This window comes from Bombus fervidus, chromosome 15 (assembly GCF_041682495.2).
Source record: "Bombus fervidus isolate BK054 chromosome 15, iyBomFerv1, whole genome shotgun sequence".
Classification (NCBI taxonomy): Eukaryota; Metazoa; Arthropoda; class Insecta; order Hymenoptera; family Apidae; genus Bombus; species Bombus fervidus.
Window position 1 is genome coordinate 3,825,019 of NC_091531.1, and position 19,286 is coordinate 3,844,304.

A 19,286-nucleotide genomic window follows, 5' to 3' on the forward strand; every position below is an offset into this window, starting at 1 on the left:
AGCTCTTTTTTAGTCACTGATTTTCTATCATATGTTATTGCGACTATCTCTCAAAAACCTCACGCCATAATAAATATTATTATAGGTATAGTTTTCTAGTGCAACATCCTTATCGAATCATTAGGAGCAAAAGCATATTTGTTATATATTATTATACGTATTATATCTATAATCAATTATCATTAATAATATACATTTTATAATAATATGTAACAATATATATATATAATAATAATATGCTAGCAATTTTCAGTAAACGATATTGTGTTTTTTAAATAAAGCAATAAATAAAACAGTTGTTCCAAAAGATTAACATTATATTTTCTCCCGTTGCATTATTTCATAAATATTTAGGTTTAGTAAAAAGCTAATTTTTAGTAATCAATTGTCAATTACTTTGGTCGAGTCTTGCTGGTTTTAAATGTAACCTTTGAATTACATATTCAGGCATGCAATATGTTGGATTGATCTTTTTCAGAGGATAATCAGTATTTAAAAGGGAGAGTGCAGTTAAGCCAAAAAGAGTATGAAAAGGATCAGCAATATCTCCTGGACGATCACTAAACCCTCCTGATTCTGTATCTTGACATGCCAGTACAAATTTTATCTGTAAATGAATGTTGTAATAAAATTTGTTTAACTTTGTCCATTTTTAATATAATATTAGTATTTTTTGCATTCTTTAATTTTTTTGAAGAAATACATACCAATTGTTCTTTATTAACCCAATGAAGGCGTCCTAAAATTGTTAGTGCAGAAAGGACCCACCAAGAATAACAAACATCAGGTAACTTTTCTGGTCTACCATTTAAACCCCCAGATGGAAGTTGTCTTTCACAAAGCCACCAACTTAATTGATCTGCATCTACTAAGTGAAGATTACCTGGCAATATTTAACACTTTATGTTATTTAATTTGTAAAAAGAATTGTATACATTTTTTCCTCTTTCTTCTTATTTTATTATATTGATTTTGTTATATACTAACTGAAGAAAAATTAAGAACAAAATAAAAATTACCAGTTATTGATAAAAGCCCTATGGAGCAATAAATCATACCAGCATGACTTTCAGCTCCAGGTTTTGATCCAAATCCACCATCAAAATTCATGCATTTCATCACAAATTCAACTGCCTTATCAACATCTATTGCATCCAATCGATTCTAAAATAATATTATTATAGTCTAAGTTAATTCATAAGCTTACTATTTTTGTAACTTTAAGTATTATATTATTCTATTATCATAAAAAAATATACAAATATAGAAATATAGATATAATTTAATACATTTTTGCACAGATTTAATATCTGTCAACATTTGTCTAATATCTATCAATAGATTAAATCTCTTATTACTATATTTATTTACCAAAAGTGATAAAGTTGCCACAGCACAAAAAGAAAATCTTGTATCAACTTCACCCCAGATATCACCTGTGAAACTTCCATCTGGTTGTTGTCTTTCCTTTACATATTTTACAACTCTTTCTATGTCAATAGTATCTAATGCATTATAGATACAAAGTATTTGTACTGCACTCAAAGTGTAAAGAATATGTGGGTCATGTTGTAAACTTGCAGCTATACCACCACTGTCTGTTTGACATTGAGCAATAAATTCTAGTACCTCATTTCGATTTGTCTGTTCAAGTTTACCCATAAGATCCAGTGCTGTTAAACCCCAGTACATTCCAGACATTCTCATATGTTCTGTCATACAATACATCTAAAATTTATTATTTCCATTAATTATACATTAAACCTAATTTAATTATGTATATGTAAATAATCCTTATACTACTTATAATATAAAAAATATAATACATAAAATTTAAAATAATATTATAATATACTTACATATTCATCTTTGTCAGTGCCGTAAGAAAGTAAAAAGTTTGCATGTTTTTCTAATAGTAATTCAGGAACTGAAGCTGGAAGTTCGATGTCATGTTTTAGCACTGGCTAAAGCATAAATTAAAAAACATTGTTAAAGCATGTATGATGTAAATAGTAATAAATTTATACTATAAATAATTTCCTATTTTATTCTACGTCTTTTTTTTGTAAAAACTTATTCTAAGAACTGTATAAACCATATTCTATTTAATAAAAAAATCTATAAAATAAAATCATTGTAATAATATAATACGCAAAAAAAGGATAAATTAACCTAAGAGAATTAATGTTTTAACTCAGAATAAATAATTTGTATTAAACTCTTCGTCTACTTACCATGTTACAAAGTTTTTTTTTTTAAAGTATGTAAATTACTATGTTTTATTAATTTTCATTCATTTAAGTCAATTTATGAAAACTTTTTACACTTCTTACACCTCTGATAAAAATATACCTCATTCTTCGTTGAAGAATAACTTCATTTTCAGCCTAACCTCAAAACGGAATTTCTTAGTGATAACAAAAAGGCGCGGATTTTCAAAAAAAAATTTTTAAAAGAGAAAGGAATAAAATATTATAATAAGTTTACATAAAGTAATAACACTGAAGTTGTAGTTATTTCTATTTTCCTTTTCAAAAGGTTTGTTTATTTATAAGTAAATACTTATTGTTTATTTTTAACTTAAAATCAGAAGTATGAAATAATTTCTCATTTAGAATAGATAATATATATTTAATAATTTGAATAGTTTTTGTAGAAAAACGACATTTATTTAACAATTTCAAGATTCCAATTGTTTTCTCTTTTTCTCCATATTCATTACATTCAGGAACTCCAATGTTCACTATAACAAACAAAAACTGAATTTAGTAATGTCATTGTGTGATAAACTGACCTATACTAATTTTTCAAATAGTGATTCTGATATAATATTGTAATAAAATAATTTAGTGATGCATTTAAATTAATTCATGTAAACTGCAAAAAATTTAATCGTAATTTAAAACCAATAATTTTTTATAATTTCGTTTTTTATTTTACCTCAAATTAATATTCAGCTGGATACAAATTCTTCATCATCATCAACATTATCATAATTAGAATTCGTACTTGTGACATCTTCATCATTCTCCTGTTCTTGATCACCTTGATCTTCTTGCTCATCTTCGTCCTCTTGATTTGACATTTCTTCCCATTTTTCATCTGATTCGCTTTCCAAATCTTCATCTTCAACTCCACCATCTTCATCAGATGAATCTATTTATATTTATTCATGTTTATTAATTTCAGTTTTAAATAAATACTATAAATTGTAAAAATAGTATAATACATCAAATTAGACGGGAAATTATGTATTATTAATTTTTATACAAAAGTAAGATTTTGTCCAAAATTCATTTTAATTTATAAATTGTATTTTGAAAAATAGTTTTAAAACATCGATTACAACAAAATAATATTTTTACAGATACAAACCTGTATCTTGGTAGACAAGGCAGTTTTCACTAATGTCTTTGTCGTGTTCTTCCATTGTTTGAGAAATTTGACCAGTGATAAGAGATACTCGACCCTTAAGTTTCGAGAGCTCTGTTAAAAGAGTTAGTTTAGCATCCATTAAACTTAAAATTGGCCCAAATAATTCTACAAGGTCTGCTTGTGACAATAAATGTCCCGCATGAGTTGTTAATAATGCTTCCAACCATCGTACAGCAATTTTACTCCTACAATATAATCAATTAATAAGAATTAAGCACGATCTTTAAGCTTCTATAGTTAATGATTTTAAATATACTATAAAAATTAGTTAACATTTGATAATCTTACGTGTATGTTTTACCCTGAAGCAGGATGGTAAGTTCTTTAAGAAGAGGACCAATTGCTTGAATTGGTAGCTTGGCAATAGTATTCCTAATAATAGTCTCATTTTTCGTGAGAAAAATGTTGTTCAAAATAGCTTTATCTTTACTATTTAAACCTTGTACCAAAAGTTGTGCCCTACTATTGCCCGTGCTCGTGATTTTGCCTGTAGGATTGCTTTCAGCACTTAAGCTTAAGTTTTCCAATCTATCTTTTAATAATAATTGTGACCCACCACTGCTTCTAATCTTTTTTTGTGTAGTTTCAATTATTCCTACAACAGATAAATCAAAATTAAATTACAAATCTGATTTACTGTTATGTATAAATGTTACTCTGTTTAAATATCAAAGATAAATACCTGGTGTAAGATATTCAACATTGTCTTCAATTATAGTGGACTTCACTTTAGAAATTTCTTCTTTTCTGTCTTTGCTTTTTTTATGTTCTGAACGTATTAGATACTGTACTTTATCAGAAAAATCTGGTGTCACTTTTTCAAATATAGGATTAAGGTATGTTCCATAAGCTAATAATAATTTTTCATCTTCTGTCAATTTTCCATTTAAGATAGAAATTTGTTGGACACTATCTTTTTGGCTTATATCAGAAGCGACTGCAATATTTAAACTTGGCTTCAAAGGTTTTGACCGACCATTTGGTTGGTATTGAAATAGATGTGCTTGGCCAGACCTTGTTACTACCAACACTATCACTTGAAAGTTTTCAGAAATATGTGTAGAAACACTTATTGGATCATCTTGCAAAGCTAAACTTGCCACAGCAGTTCTTTCATTTCTTTGCTGAAAATATTTTCTTAATTAGTAGATATAATTGTATATTTAATTAAAACTGAATAAAATTTTGAAAAGAACACATATGATACTTCTCTTTTTCTAGAAATTAATTTGGGAGCTCTAATAAAATCATACTTAAAGTCCATTATCAGAAACTTTTAAAAATTAAATAGATTTGTATTTTATATTGTTAACAATAATTTTTTTATTTAGGTATATGGAGAAGTTACCAATACACCATAAATTGTCAAATGATTAAATGATTCTTTCTTAGCATACTCTCCTTATAATGCAGGGAAAGGACAGAAAATATATACCTTTACAAAGAATTGTCAATTCTCATATAATAATGTGTTATGGTTAATAAGTATAGCATATTAAAAAAGATCAATGAGAATAGAAAGTTACTTACTTCATCTAATGCCCAAACATTCAGGTAACCATCCCCACAAGCACCACTGATAACATAATTGTTACCAGATGTCATTTGAACAGTATGAAGACAGGACACTTCATTAGCATGGCCTGTGAATGTCCTTACTAACTGCTTAGTATCTAGATTCCACCATTTAATAACCCTTTCTCCTGATAACAAACTCTTTCCATCTGGTGAAACTGCTAATGATACAGTTTTTCCTTTGCCTGATTTCCATTTACATCTTACACCATTTTCTTGCAAATTCCACTGAATAATGTGGTGATCATCTGCTGCAGAGAATAAGCCAACATTTTCAGACCAAGTCACTGCAGTAACAGTACCAGAATGACCATTTAATTGTGCAGTAACTAAGGAAGTTGTTGTATCATAAAGTGTAACTTTTCCACTTGTTGAACCCATGGCAACAATGCCCTTTTGATTGGATTCTTCTGAAATTGATTTCTTTCTGCGTTTTTTCCATGGTGAAGGCTAATAATAAAATAAAATAACTATTTTCAATTATATACTCAAAACACTTTATTAATCAAATTACTTGAATTATCATTAATTATTAAGTAAATATACTACTACATTAAATATGCCATAATTTGGTTCTTATACTATTCATTAATATTTAATAACTTATTAAGTAATATATATTTCTAATATCCAAAGTTGATTGAAAAAGGAATGGTATCAATCTATTTTAAATTTCTATATCATACTGTTATACTCAAGAAATTGAAATTTTACAATAACATAAACATTTGTACTATATACAATTATAATACAAAGATCTTAAAAATGATTTATTTCATATTTCGTTTATATTACAAAACAAAATACCTTTATAAATGAAGATATTACATCTACGCAATATATAGTAAAATATTATAAGAAAAATAATAAATTTATTGCTTATTCTGATATAAATGTAATATAGAAATGAACAAAGATTATAACCTCAAGTACCATTTAATTAAAGAAACATGACTTAATAATAAAGGCAAGTGAAAAGGAAAAATTCATGAAATAAAAGATATTCACAACTTAAAATACTTTCGTGAAAGTCTCATTTCAGTGTTTATTTTGATATAAAATTTGTAAAAAATTGCGAAACGCATGGAAAGCATAACCTCTAAAAGTACTGCGAAGTATGATTAATTAAGGATTATAAACATTCATGATTCGTGATATGACTCAGAAGATAGGTTGAGTTCGGAAAAAGTTTTACTTTATTATAATATATAGAATAAATCTACGAAAGAATAAGAGAATCCAACATTTATACGAATATAGAGTAAAGAAGCACATGGTTTACCGATGTATTTGTTGTTCGAGAACTGACGTAAAGCCAAGCCAAAACACAACATGGTGAAGAAAGATGAGAATTAGAAACATATTCTTGCTTTAAACGGCCAGTGCCAGTGTCCCAAATTTTTAATTTTCCATCATTACCGCAATGTGCAAAATATTCACCGTCGGAAGAAAAAGCGTAATTAGCGGTAGTCACCATTTTTGAACTACTACTACTACTACTACCAGAGAGGAACTGAGACTGCTCACGCCCGTAGTTCAGTTGTTTCACAATACAGGTGCTGCACCATGCGGCCAAGTGCTGACTTTAATTGACATTAACATGTACAGGAACCTATAAATTAGGAATCTGCCCTTTTTGGTTGGAACTTAGCATATACAAGAATCTATGTATTTAAGCTTAAAGTTACTACCTTAAACTTAAGTAACTTAAATTCTCCCGAAGAATGTTCATAATTAGTAGTTTAGAATAGTCCTGGAGAATTGATTGCGAAACTATCATGAAAAGAGAAATTAGTTTAATTAAAAATAATTTATCATTGTTTACTTTGTTATTAATTGATGTATAGCTTATAAAATTTTTATTTTGTAATACCGAAGAGGGAATTCCTCTCTACTAATACATACAAGTTTCACATGGCGAGACCCGGGAAATCATTTTTATTTGACATATAATTACTAATTGTATCATATAATATGATACAATTATGAATTATATAGCAAATAATATGAGCTAATTGGCTGCTATCGCAATTGTGTTTTTATAGATAAATTCCTTTAGTGATTCTAGGAGCATCCGAAGGAGCGCTTTTCGTTAAAGTTAAGCAAGATTTGTCTCTGAGAAGACATCAACAAAGAAGAGCGCAAGTCTCAAGAGTCAAGAACAAGGGCGAAGAGCAGTTAGGATTTTGTCAACGGCAGAAATTTATTTATTTTCTTTGCTTTTTGTTAATAAATTATTATATTCTGACATTTTGTATTATTTCTAACACTGCTTTATATGTGTCATCGCTCAAAAATGTAGTAAATAAGTTGTAGTAATTAATTTCTTTTTCCTAGGCAAGATACAATAGTTTTATTATTGCACAATTTTATTGTTGTCATTTTTATACTTGTCTATCGAATAGAATAGTAGATATAAACTTTTCCAATAGTACTATTAACAGTACTAAGTGGTAATAGTAGAACTGTACAATTAAATACGTTCTTGTAGCGTGGGACTCAATAGGTTCTTGTCTATGCTAGTGTGCAACCATACAGAGCAGAGCCCTAATTTTATAGGTTCTTGTATATGCTAACGTGAATTAAACTCAGCATTTGACCGCATGGTGCAGCACTACTTCGTGAACAACCAGATTCATAAGAGTAAACTCTCATTTCCTCTCTGTTACTAACCAGCTATTCAACTACTACAAAGTAAAGTAAGCTACGAAGTATAACAATTATTCTGTTTCCCTTATATATCTAATTTCAGTTCGTTCTTAAAAAGTTAAAATATAACCACTATGCGAGTAGTAAGAAAATTTTAAATGCTACATCTCCCACCATCAAAATTTCTAGGAATTGCTGGAACTTTGTATACGACATATGATAGTAGTACGTGCGAATCTTAACATAATCATGAAATAACATGATCTATAATTTTAATCTATAATTTTTATGTAATTATATAAATCATACATTAATAAGTTAACCTATAACCTTAATAACTATTTTAATAACATAACCTACAACTCTACTATCAATTTGAGTTTAATTGAACTATTTTATTTTTAATATATTTCTCTAGAAAGCAACATAAATCTAACTATTTCTCTTAGTTTAATTAGTAAATGATCTGATAACGTTTATATAAATTTCAAAACATTACTCAATATATTTTTTTCTTCCATATGACATTATCACTTAAAAATTTGTAATTACCTTAATATTAAATGTAGAATATTAGTTTTTAGGAGTATTCATGTATATGAAAAGAAGAATAAAATAAAACGTATTGGAAGATAAAGAAAGTAACGTTTATTGCAAAATTATGAATATTATAAAAATAAATGTAAGGAATACAAGAGAAAGAGAAAGTTATTAATAAGTAATGTTTATGTCAAATTCCTCCTTGTGATAAATAAGAATGTCTTTGAATAACATGTTAGGTCCATCATAGTTGAAATTATCAAGAGGTTTGTCTAGTGGAAAACCAAATGGTCTCTTGTCAAATTTATAATCACCCCATATTCTGGAAGTGAATTGGTATTCCGTAGAAACTGGACTAACATATAAGAACAGTTGGAATGGCATCCCTTCTTTTTTACCCTTTGGTAATAACAGTCTTTCTGGGAATCCAAAGATTCTTTCATAGTAATTGAATGTTTTGTCACCATAGAGAGATGCTTCGAGTTTGCTATAGAAAACTTCACTTGGTTCTTGATCATTGATTGTAAAGAAGCATTCCTGACTATTACGTGTAATTTTGTTCAGACCAGCATTCACTGTTGAAAATTTGTGAAGAATAATGTTAGTTATATATCTAAATATTAATCATAACAAAAATTTATACATTAAGGATTAAGGGTAATAATAAATAAAAATAATTTTATTAACTATAATGACTTTCCAAAAATGATTTGAAAAACATAAAACTTCCTTGTTAATCTAGAAAAATGTCTCTAATTAGTTAATACCTTTTAATTTGAAACTATATGAAAATAATAGAATATTTTTAGAAAAGGAAATAAGGGGAAATCAAACTAATAATTAACTAATAAATAAAATTGAATAAACTTACAGTCAAGGATCCAGTTGTCAATTTCATAGAAGTATTTAAGATTTTCTGGAAGTTCATATAGCTTATGGTGTGAATTATATTTGGGTCCAAGGAAAATTCTGATAGCTGCTTTCATTGCTTTATCAGAATTGATGGTAATGTGGAAATTAAATGGTTTGTGATTCAGACGAGGCTGTCTAATTTTAATTAATGACAATTTGTCATCTTTTTGTGCATCCATGAACAACCCATTGCTGATTGTTGTATCAAATTGCTCAAAATATGTAATGAGTTTATCAATAGAGAAAGATTCAATTTTCAAATTAGGGTAGATGAGTTCATCTTTGTTGTATGGCGTCTGATACATTTTGTACCTTGAAATAAACATTTTGTTAATTAAAGTTACAATGTAACAAAAATAAATATGAATAAATAAAAACAAATGTTTAGAATTAAGCTAACTATGTTTAAAAACAAACTAAACTAAACTAGAATTACCTGTAGTAAAGGTCCACTATTCTCTTATAGAGACGATAGAAAGCAGGGTCTCTTAAAGAAGTAGAAAAGATTTCCAACGCACTGGGAAGGATTTTATACTTGCTTGATGGTTCTAGATTGTAACCAAGGATTTTCCTGCCAAGGGCATCAATACTGCCATAGTATTGTTGGTTAAAGGAATCTTCGTTGCCTTCAATGATATTTCCAAGAATGTTTAAACCATCCTCGTTATAGATGTAATACTTGGTAGTACCATTGCCAAATACATAACCAGTATCAATTGCAGACATTATTCTCGATTCTTTGTCTTTGATGTCCTATAAGAAGTGAAATTATATTAACCCTTGAAAGGCGAGCGGCTCGGTCGACTACATGCAGTGTTGCGGATCGTTCGGACGCAACACGCAATTTATAACACACATGTGAGATTTTAAGAAATTCAAAATTAAAAATTTCAAACGTGTTAGTTTTTTCTTACCGTAATGTATTTGTATTTGTAGCTAGGGAAGTTGCTCCATTCTGGTCTCTGAGGGAATGGTAATCCATTTTGGTGTGTCATAGTAGGATAATAACCAGCATAGAATAGTTTCTCCCAGTCGAAGTCTTCGAGATTAGGTAATTCATTCGTAAGTCTTTCTAAATAGTATCTGTTCATTAATTGTTGATGCCCATACAAGTATTCTGCTCCGCGATAATCTTGAAAACCAAATTCCGAGGATGACATCCAGAATGGGAATGATTGTCGGAAGAAGAAGTAGTAGGCATTTAAGCCGATATCTTCCATGAAGTAATTCAACTTATTTTCCAAGTAGTATTCACGATTCATGTACCAACCAGAATAGTTTGCCTGGAGTATGTATGTCTTGTATTCTCCACTTGTTTCTAAAGTGAAATAGTTCGCAATTATATTAAATAGTACGATGAAAATAAAAAGAAAGAAACTAGAAACAATTACCACGGAGGCCAAAAAGTGATGGGTGATGGGATTTTTGCAGGACTTCCGAGTTAAAGAAGAGGTATGGACAGAGTTCGTATGGGGGTGGCAATTGAATGAACTTAGTGTCTTCTCTTCTCATTACTGCATTGTAGAAGGCTATTATATATTCGCCCTCGTTTATGTTGTTTCTTGCCCAAAGAGCTGTTTTGTAGAATGTTTCGAAGTCGTTTGCATAGTAAAACAACCTGAACAGGGCTACCATTTCTTTAAGGAGATATGGATAGTAAAGTGAGAATACTTCTCCTCGCGGAAGCATACTATTCTTGTACATGTAAAGGAATTCCTTTACCGCGGCCTGAAAATTCATCAAGAATATTCACTTTACACAGGGTAATCAATTAATATGCAGAGACGACTATTGTGATTATGAGTAATATAATCATGATAGTTGTATCTCATTACATTGTTAATGAGATTTCAAAACATGTACTTTTGAACTATTGAAAATACGAAAAAATGTTTCCTATGAAATTTGTTTGATTTCGTAGGGGACATATTCTGATGTTATTAGACTCTCTATAGGTAAACGCGTAAAGGTTGTATGAAGAGCAACTTCGTTTTCTTTTTTTAATGCATTAAAAAATATATGATTCCATAGAAAAAAAACAAAGTTGTTCTTCATACAACCCTTATGCGCGTATCTACAGAAAATTTAATAACATTAGAATATGTCCTCCCGAAGTCGAACAAATTTCATAGGAAACATTTTTTCGTATTTTCAATTAGTCAATGAAACAATAGCGTGTATAGTGCATACGAATAAATCGGACATACTGTATACATAGAAAGTTTTTATAAGTGTTTGAGCCCTCTTGCTCTGCTACTTAAGGATGACTTCCGATCACATCTTATATATGTTATACTAAAATATACAAATTTAAACACCAAGTAACATAAAAATCAATGAACCAACAGAATTGCATCTATCATATTTTTAACCGTTGTGCAACTAGCAAGGCAATCATCATTAATAATCAATTTTTTTTTTAAATGGATAATTACTAACCGGGTTGGAGTACAAGTTGATGTTCGCTTCGATGTCCCATTTCTGACCCTCTTCGTACCACGTGTAGTTGATCTCGGCTGGTTGGGTGATGTGATAGAGGAGATTGTAGACCTTCTTCTGTTTCAACAAGAAATCCTTATCAGCGGTTTTCGTGTTGTAATATTCTGCATTGACCAAACTGCAGGCCAGTAGCCCCAGTAGCCACAGCCGTGGAAACATATTTTTGAAAAGTGAAAACCGTGGAATCCCAGAGCGCGGATGCTCAGCGCGCGGCTACTCTTATACTCCGTCATCCCCTCCCTCGATTAATTCTTACTTATTGCTCCATTAGATATTTTACATAAATTCTTATCTAATCTTGATGAAAATTTCTTTCAAGATTTCTTTCGCGACACCCTCCACCAGAATAGTTCCAATGAATAAAAAAAGACAATCTGTGTAGAATTTCAGCTCGATTGGACAAGGAAAAGGCGTGCCCCTGAGCACTTAAACGTCGAAATAATTATTTAAATTTTTAAATGCACATAAAGTCGATTTTATTCGATTATCTAATATAATGTAATATTACATATCCTATGTAATAATATATTTCTAATATAATAGATCTAATATAATATAATAACGTAGTAGACGTTCTACTACATCCTTTTCGCGCCACGAACGGTTTTCGAAAAAAATGAGAAAGAAAGTCTGGAAGAAATCGTTAAGATTTTGTTCGAAATTTTGTAAATTTAAACGTGCCTCGGTCAATTTTTATCAGAAAAAGCTAAGGAAAAATGCGTAATTTTTTATTTCGAACGTTAGAAGGTTCTTATTCTTTTAATTATAATGCACTTCATCGTAATAAAGTTGTACGATATGGCAGCATTAAACATTGTTTGTCATTGATGATTTAACTTCGATCGAAATTCGTGTATTGACTAATTTTATCTTCCCGATTACAGATTATGTGTTAATTTTGGGCCAATCTAAATTAAGAAGAATAAAACACGTATGCGATATCGCTGGTGTGGATTAATTAATTGAGAGACAAATTTTCAATTGATTTATTACCTGTGTAACAGGAAGTATATTATTATATAATATAAGCATAATTGAGAATTTCTCGATACGGAGTAAGGTAGAGATTATTATGTTTACTACAATTCAATATTATGTCACAGAATAGTATGACAGAAATCGATAGCGAAGAACAAATACTTTTACTTTAGCTGCATTGTTGTTTTAATTATTCAAGGTTAATCAAAAGTTTTGTTGTTTGTATGAATGTTCGATTAGAAAATATCAGTCACTGTATTTCCGGCGTCTTACCTAAGGCAACCTTTCTTTTATCAATATGTTGTATATTTAAATGCAAGAAAATGAAAAAGTAAATATCTAGATATCGGTGCAGGCACGAAATCTGTTTCACGCTTTGACAATGAGACGAGCGATGCGGATATTTCGTTTTGCTAAAAGAAATTCATGCAATTTTTATTCGATTGATGCAAACTTCGATTGATGCAAATCTATCACACCGTTCTGAGCCGAAAAACCTTTATTGCATTTTCTTACATGGACTAGGGATAAAAACAAAAGAACATCTTAAATCTATCGATTAAATCTATCGATTGTATCTAGAACTATCTTCTAGTTACTATTTATTGTAACTAGTGCATCTGTATATAGATGGGGAGCGCAAACTCACGTCGTCATTTTCAACAGGGATTGTTGTTAATTATGTTTTCAATACATATAAATTAATTTTACATTATATACATATAAATTGAGAATCGAAATTTATAATAAGTTTTTTTCAAGAAATATTTAATGCACATATTTCCAATACTTATTATTTCAAAGTTCAAACAACTAAGAAATTATATTTTTTCTGTCTGTCTTTATAGACTTAACCAGATAGAAATATTTGCTTATTGATGTTCTGTGATAAATTACAAGAAATTCAAAATGAAAACAAATCTAATTTTACACTATTTTCCTTATCAGAACAAACTTTGCCTTTCAGTTCACGATGATAGCGATTACGCTTGTTATAATATCCACTTTAAAATTTATAAAAATTTGATACATTTATGACAACTGGTCTATGGATTTTTACGAATTTATAGGAATTCTGAAAGTGCAAAATTGCGTAGAATGCACAATACATGAAAAAATGTATAAAGTATCTAAAGCATAGTGTTTCCTAGAATACTTGGTGGATAAAACATTTTTCTACCGGAGTTCTGCTTTTTTAAATACATATATACTCAAAGATGTGAATTGGTATAAAAATTCACTTTCTAGTAATGATTTTCATATTAAATCTAGTTAATTTAGTAATCGAAAAATGATGTATTATATCGTACAGAGTACCAATAAAAACAGAGAAATTGGTATGAAGAACACGAAATAATACAGAAATTAAAAAAGGCGTTCTTGAACTTCGATATAACTAAAAAGCAGTTGCGCATGCGTGCACGTATCGGTACGCATTTCTATTAATGCAAGTTGCAAATATACGTAAGTAATTAAGAGAGATGCGTATGTAAAAAAACTTGTATATACAGGGTGAGTTTTATCTACATTGAACTTTTAGCATGCAATAAGTACTTTCACGTAATCGCGTTTAATTACACGAATATATAAAAATACGTTATCGTTGTTTGATTAGCATTATCGTATGATTCGTATGGAACACTTGCTCTCACTTTCCTCTCTTATTAGTCTGGATAGTTCGTTAATAATAATTCACGAAGATAATATTGTCTCGACGATAATTGGATATGATTTATGCCGGAAATGAAGTTTTCTTGTCTGCACAGCTGTTGTTTTGCCGTGTGAACGGACGTTTGATAGTTCGATAATTAGTTTGGTCAATAGTCTGGTCTTTTAATTGCTGTTTAATATCTTGACAATTTTGTTAATGTCTCTATGTCTTATTTTTGTTACACTTAATGCGATGTTTCAACTGAATAAGATCAACTTTCGAAATTGATTTTTATTTTTTGTTAATTTTAAGGGCATTATGCCTTTGACATGATCGTTATGTGGTTATAAGTACATATGTATGGCTTGGTATCGTTAGGTTTGTTTATTTATAGGTTTATTTATAGGTTAGGTTTGTTTAGATTTACAGTGGTTCTAATTATGCTTTCTTTCGATTGATATAACGTACGTAGGTTTAGAATATTTACTCCATTTAAATTAATCGTTGTGACAATTCTTTTTCTGTTTCATTAAGGCTTTTATAGGATAAGTTTGTTTCCGTCTCTAAACGAAACATTAGTTTAACGATATAATTTTATGACTTACCGTTAAATGATATCGATCAATGATAATTATTAAATATCGTATCATGCAAAGTTTAATTATTAAAAATTGAAGAAGAGAAGTTTAAATATACGTAATAAACGCTTATATTCGCTAGAATATTCTAGTTAGTTCGTCATAAAAAATGTGATCTTTTTTGACCACGTTTAGTTATTTTAGTGAGTATACAAAGAGCTAAGTTCGAAGACAAAAAGATTGAAATATCATTCTTTCAACTTTTACGTTAAATATTATTCATCAGACGCAAATGCAGATATGCAAAAGTCAAGTAAAAGCCGAAGAAACAGGCGGACACATTAGACGTTTCAAACGAATAATCAGTTTTAAAAATTGGCGATGTAATTACAAGAAGCAAAATCAGCAGACTAAGCTAATCAACTATTGAACCTTCTATGTATCTATATCAATATTTATTCTTCATAGATAAGACTAACGTTGTTTATACATCGCAATATAGGATAATAAAATAGTCAAACATCCAAGCCAATCATTTTTACATTATTTTATTTCGTCTCTTTCTACATCTCTTTGTCGTTTCCTCTTTAGGAAAATTATTAAGGATTTACTAAAGAATTAACATTTACGAAATAACTTAGAAAAACTACATGGAAAGTTTTGTTTCATCGACAGTGTTCAGTTCCTGCTCAGTTCCATGATGAATCAGAACTTCCGTGAGATGCATGTTAGGAGCATTGAAGAGTAGAGAAGTGACAGGCCTGTCTAGAGGGAAGCCCATAGAACGACCATCGTCGGTCATGTGACCCCATATGGGAGAATTTACTTGGACGGTGACTGACTGGTCGACCGGCGAAATGATGACGAAGAGGTTGTAGGGCATACCGCCCTTTTTACCTTTTGGCAGAAGGAGTCTTTCAGGGAAGCCATAAGGCTGTTCAGAGTACTTGAAAGTTGTGCCATCGTCGATGCTATTTACGAGCTTTTTGTAGAGAATGTGACTGGCAGTCTCGTCAGGAACAACGAAGATGGATTCGTGGCTGCTTCTGTCGATTTTGTTGACTCCAGACTTCACTGTAACACGAATAATCGAACAAACATTAGCGTTGGACGTGAACATTAATATGAATTGATGAATAATAAGAATAATATATATATATATATATATACGTACGGTCAACCATGAATTCATCCATTTGCAAGAAATTCATGTAGCTGTGAACCAAGTCAATTTCATGACCAAATTCATCGTATTTTGGGCCAAGGAAAATGCGAACTACACCCGTGGTGGCTTTGTCGCAGTTGACGGTAATATGATAGGTGAATGGTTTATGATTCAGACGGTATTGACGAGCCTGGATCAAAGTGTTCTTGGCTTCTTTGTAGCCACGAACGGACACTCCGTTGCTGAGCAAGGACTCAAAGTGATCGAAGTAAGTGACGAGTTTGTCTACAGTTACGGATTGAATGGTCACACCGGAGAAGCTCAATTCATCTATGGTGTAACTGGGAACATTTTCTTTGTACCTGGAAGAAGAATCATTACTTATTGGCTCCTCTATTCTTGGGATCTCTTGGAGAGAGATTTGAAAGAGTAACAATGATACATGACAAATGTAACAAGGAAATTAAACGAGGTAAGACGAACCTGTGGTAATAATTGAGGATAGTCTTGTAGATGCTGTAAAACACGGGGTCTCTCAAACTGGTGGACCAAACTTCGAGAGCAGATGGTACTTTGTGTTTGACGTCCAATTCATGACCAAATCCAAAGATTTTTCTTGCGAGCAAGTCCAACTGTCCGTAAAATTGTATGTTGACGCTGTCAACGTTACCTTGGACGATGTTACCAAGAATGTTCAATCCGTTCTTTTCGTAGATATTGACACGGTTACCATTGGTGTCCAAGACGAAACCGAGATCGATGGCGGTTGAGATTCTAGTGTGCAAGTCCTGAAGCATCTGTAAATAGCGTGCACGTAGAATGGAATTTTCACATTTGATTTTGATTTAATTTGATCGAAAACGATGAGTCGTACGAAAAACTTTTACTTTATATTTCCGAAAAATATATCTCTTTCACCTTCCCGGAATGACCTTCTTCTCAATCGGCGATTATTACTGAATGAATATAAAACTTACTTGGACGTATTTTTGCATGTGAAGAGGCACAACAGCACCGGTTTCTCTCTGTGGGAACGGAAGCCCATTGCGGAAGTGCATGGTGGGATAGTATCCAGTTATTATGGGGTGGTTTACGCTCACGTAACTAATTTCACCCATGTCGTTACAGAGTCTCTCGAGGTAGTATCTGAAAATATGAATTTTAAGTAGCAGCCATTAGAAGCGATGATAATTAGTATTATTTTAAATTTCTATAAAGTAAATTTACATTTGCATGAATGGAACGTCTTCTTACAAATAAATTATTCTGTTACATTTTTTATACGAATGAAATTATATCTTGTAAAAGAAATTGTTTTTCCAAAATTTATACAAATCACTATATTATTCATGTCATAGGAAAGTGTCAAGACTCGTGTTTTTATTGTGAAGTAAATTGAACACATAATCGAGCAATTCTTAACATACCTGGCCAACAATTGCTTGTGGGTGAAGAAATAATATTCACCACGGCTTTGTGGGCTGTGAAGCATCTCGGCAGTCATGAAAGGTGGGAAATTGTGGTTGGTTATGAAGTAGAAGTTATTCAGGCCAACGTCTTCGGTAAAATAGTTCAATTTCTGTTCGGGTACATTGTGTTTCGTCAAATACCATCCGCTGTAGTTGGCCAAAAGTACGTATTGGTCGACATTACCCACGGTTTTCTTTTCGTCAACTGTTCAAGTTAAAAGAAAAACGTTGCGTTGCAAACAAAACATGTTTCTAATATTTGAAGAGCATGTTTAACGTAAGATCCAAAATTCAGAAATCATACATACGAATAACAATTTTTTCATATTCAGCTCAGACTTGAGCTATCTTTTAACGTTAAAAGAATATGCTTGGGTCAAGTACAATCGAAAGAACGGAGCGACATTGAAAAAGAAGAAAAGATTATTAACATAGCCAACCTGTGCTGCCCATGGCGATATCGTAAGATCTTTGCATGACATCGTTGTTGAAGAAAAAGTGTGGAAGCACTTCGTACAATGGCGGCAATTTGATCAATTTGGTGTCATGTCGATGGATCACAGCCACGCATAAAGCGTATATGTACATTAGCTCGTTTACGTAGAATCTAGCCCAGACAGCGGTGTTATAGAACACGTCGAAGGTTTTGGCACTGTACAAAACACGGAAAAGCGTCACAAATTGGTGGCGCATCTCGGGGTTCATCACGGTGAACACTTGTCCACGTGGTAGCATTCCATGTTTCAGGAGCTGAATGAACTCCGTCACTGCTTCCTATTATATTATCAATTATATGTTAATCGTTAGCAGCGAGAAGATGATTCTACCAATTAATAGACCGCAGATTTTAATATTTGCGAGTTAAGTACCGAACATAAGACTCGATTTTCTCCTTTTGCTGCGTTCACTTAATAATACTCTTATGCGAAAAGAGTTCTTGGAGACAGAAAGAAACAGTTTCTTTCCTTTAAAGAGATTTGCGTTTCAATATATGAGAAAAAGAAATGCGTTCAACGCTACAAAAATTATTCGAGATGCTGTAAAACAATATGCATTTACAAGCACATTTATTTGGTCCGCAGTCTACTCGTTATTAGTGAAATTTGTAAATGTACAAGGTATATGAACATAAATTGTTGTACAAAATTTAAAGATACAAAGATACGTAACTCATCTGCATCAGAATATTGTAATTTTTAACATGCAAGACGAATCTCTATTTCTTGAATCCTATTCGTAAGGGTATAAGTTTGTATAAAAATCTGCAGTCTATTCATGAGTCAGCTGTATATCCTACCTGGTCCTTGTATTGGACGACGTTCTCCGCGATGTTGAAGGTGCGAGCCTTCTGGTAGAGTTCAGGATGGTATACAGTGGGTTGGTCGACGTGCCAAAATAGTTCGTAGATGTTCTTCTGCTTGGTCAGATAAGTACTGTCAGCGACCTGGTTGGGCAGTTGGTGCACTGCCTGGGCCAGCAGGCAGAAACTGGCGAAAATTACTAAAGCGGGCTTCATCGTTGAACCGCGGTTGGAGGAGACCGGTTCGGTGATCAGTTTATATACCGGACTCAAAATGCTTGAACTTCGATAAATAAATCTATAATCTGTATCGGGGTCGATTTAGGGGAAGGTCGCGAGGGTGATGAAAGTAAACGACTTATCACGTGTTCGGTTTCGTGTCGCAATTGCTGATAAAGATAAAGGATGCAATTTGGCTAATTCGATCGGTATATCGGTAGAGTTTCGCAATTCAACGAAGAACTACGGTTCGTTGTGAATTTGAAATTTGTTAAATAGCTATAGTTAATTTTTAGTTCATGCAGTGGCGGATGAA

General features: G+C 31.3%; 4 protein-coding genes across 4 annotated transcripts; all 4 read right to left on the reverse strand.

Annotated features, from left to right (window-relative positions):
- Positions 1–296: 296 nt before the first annotated feature.
- Betaggt-ii (geranylgeranyl transferase type-2 subunit beta) lies at positions 297–2,392 on the reverse strand. The gene is made up of 6 exons (XM_072018508.1): positions 2,235–2,392; positions 1,860–1,964; positions 1,372–1,728; positions 1,020–1,164; positions 708–883; positions 297–607 (listed from the first exon to the last, which is right to left on the reverse strand). Exons 1-6 carry the CDS (start codon positions 2,235–2,237, stop codon positions 389–391), a joined length of 1,005 nt encoding a protein of 334 aa, XP_071874609.1. The 5' UTR covers positions 2,238–2,392; the 3' UTR covers positions 297–388.
- A 115-nt stretch (positions 2,393–2,507) lies between these two features.
- On the reverse strand, positions 2,508–6,525 carry LOC139995239 (WD repeat-containing protein 43). The gene is made up of 7 exons (XM_072018505.1): positions 6,293–6,525; positions 4,966–5,460; positions 4,118–4,559; positions 3,724–4,030; positions 3,376–3,620; positions 2,941–3,156; positions 2,508–2,743 (listed from the first exon to the last, which is right to left on the reverse strand). Exons 1-6 carry the CDS (start codon positions 6,485–6,487, stop codon positions 2,954–2,956), a joined length of 1,887 nt encoding a protein of 628 aa, XP_071874606.1. The 5' UTR covers positions 6,488–6,525; the 3' UTR covers positions 2,508–2,743; positions 2,941–2,953.
- A 1,759-nt stretch (positions 6,526–8,284) lies between these two features.
- Hex70a (hexamerin 70a) lies at positions 8,285–11,809 on the reverse strand. Its single transcript, XM_072017842.1, has 6 exons — positions 11,551–11,809; positions 10,503–10,839; positions 10,026–10,429; positions 9,548–9,864; positions 9,071–9,423; positions 8,285–8,774 (listed from the first exon to the last, which is right to left on the reverse strand). The coding sequence occupies exons 1-6, from the start codon at positions 11,767–11,769 to the stop codon at positions 8,371–8,373; spliced, it is 2,034 nt and encodes a 677-aa protein (XP_071873943.1). The 5' UTR covers positions 11,770–11,809; the 3' UTR covers positions 8,285–8,370.
- Positions 11,810–15,351: 3,542 nt separating this feature from the next.
- Positions 15,352–18,998, reverse strand: Hex70b (hexamerin 70b). Its single transcript, XM_072017840.1, has 7 exons — positions 18,749–18,998; positions 17,892–18,225; positions 17,410–17,656; positions 16,960–17,128; positions 16,466–16,779; positions 15,992–16,344; positions 15,352–15,891 (listed from the first exon to the last, which is right to left on the reverse strand). The coding sequence occupies exons 1-7, from the start codon at positions 18,965–18,967 to the stop codon at positions 15,464–15,466; spliced, it is 2,064 nt and encodes a 687-aa protein (XP_071873941.1). The 5' UTR covers positions 18,968–18,998; the 3' UTR covers positions 15,352–15,463.
- Positions 18,999–19,286: the final 288 nt, after the last annotated feature.

Bases quoted from the DNA above. Each gene is read 5' to 3' on its own strand.
- Hex70b (XM_072017840.1), bottom strand. From the start codon at position 18,967: ATGAAGCCCGCTTTAGTAATTTTCGCCAGTTTCTGCCTGCTGGCCCAG. The intron at 16,780-16,959 runs GTAAGTTTTATA...CGCTATTTACAG, and splicing joins ACATGCAAAAATACGTCCAA to ATGCTTCAGGACTTGCACAC. The intron at 16,345-16,465 runs GTTCGTCTTACC...TTCTTCTTCCAG, and splicing joins ATCCTCAATTATTACCACAG to GTACAAAGAAAATGTTCCCA.
- LOC139995239 (XM_072018505.1), bottom strand. From the start codon at position 6,487: ATGGTGACTACCGCTAATTACGCTTTTTCTTCCGACGGTGAATATTTT. The intron at 4,031-4,117 runs GTATTTATCTTT...TATCTGTTGTAG, and splicing joins TGTTGAATATCTTACACCAG to GAATAATTGAAACTACACAA. The intron at 3,157-3,375 runs GTTTGTATCTGT...AAATATAAATAG, and splicing joins CCTTGTCTACCAAGATACAG to ATTCATCTGATGAAGATGGT.
- Betaggt-ii (XM_072018508.1), bottom strand. The intron at 1,165-1,371 runs GTAAATAAATAT...ATATTATTTTAG, and splicing joins TGGCAACTTTATCACTTTTG to AATCGATTGGATGCAATAGA. The intron at 608-707 runs GTATGTATTTCT...ATTCATTTACAG, and splicing joins GGGTTAATAAAGAACAATTG to ATAAAATTTGTACTGGCATG.
- Hex70a (XM_072017842.1), bottom strand. From the start codon at position 11,769: ATGTTTCCACGGCTGTGGCTACTGGGGCTACTGGCCTGCAGTTTGGTC. The intron at 9,865-10,025 runs GTAAGAAAAAAC...CACTTCTTATAG, and splicing joins ACAAATACAAATACATTACG to GACATCAAAGACAAAGAATC. The intron at 9,424-9,547 runs GTAATTCTAGTT...GTTTATTTCAAG, and splicing joins ATAGTGGACCTTTACTACAG to GTACAAAATGTATCAGACGC.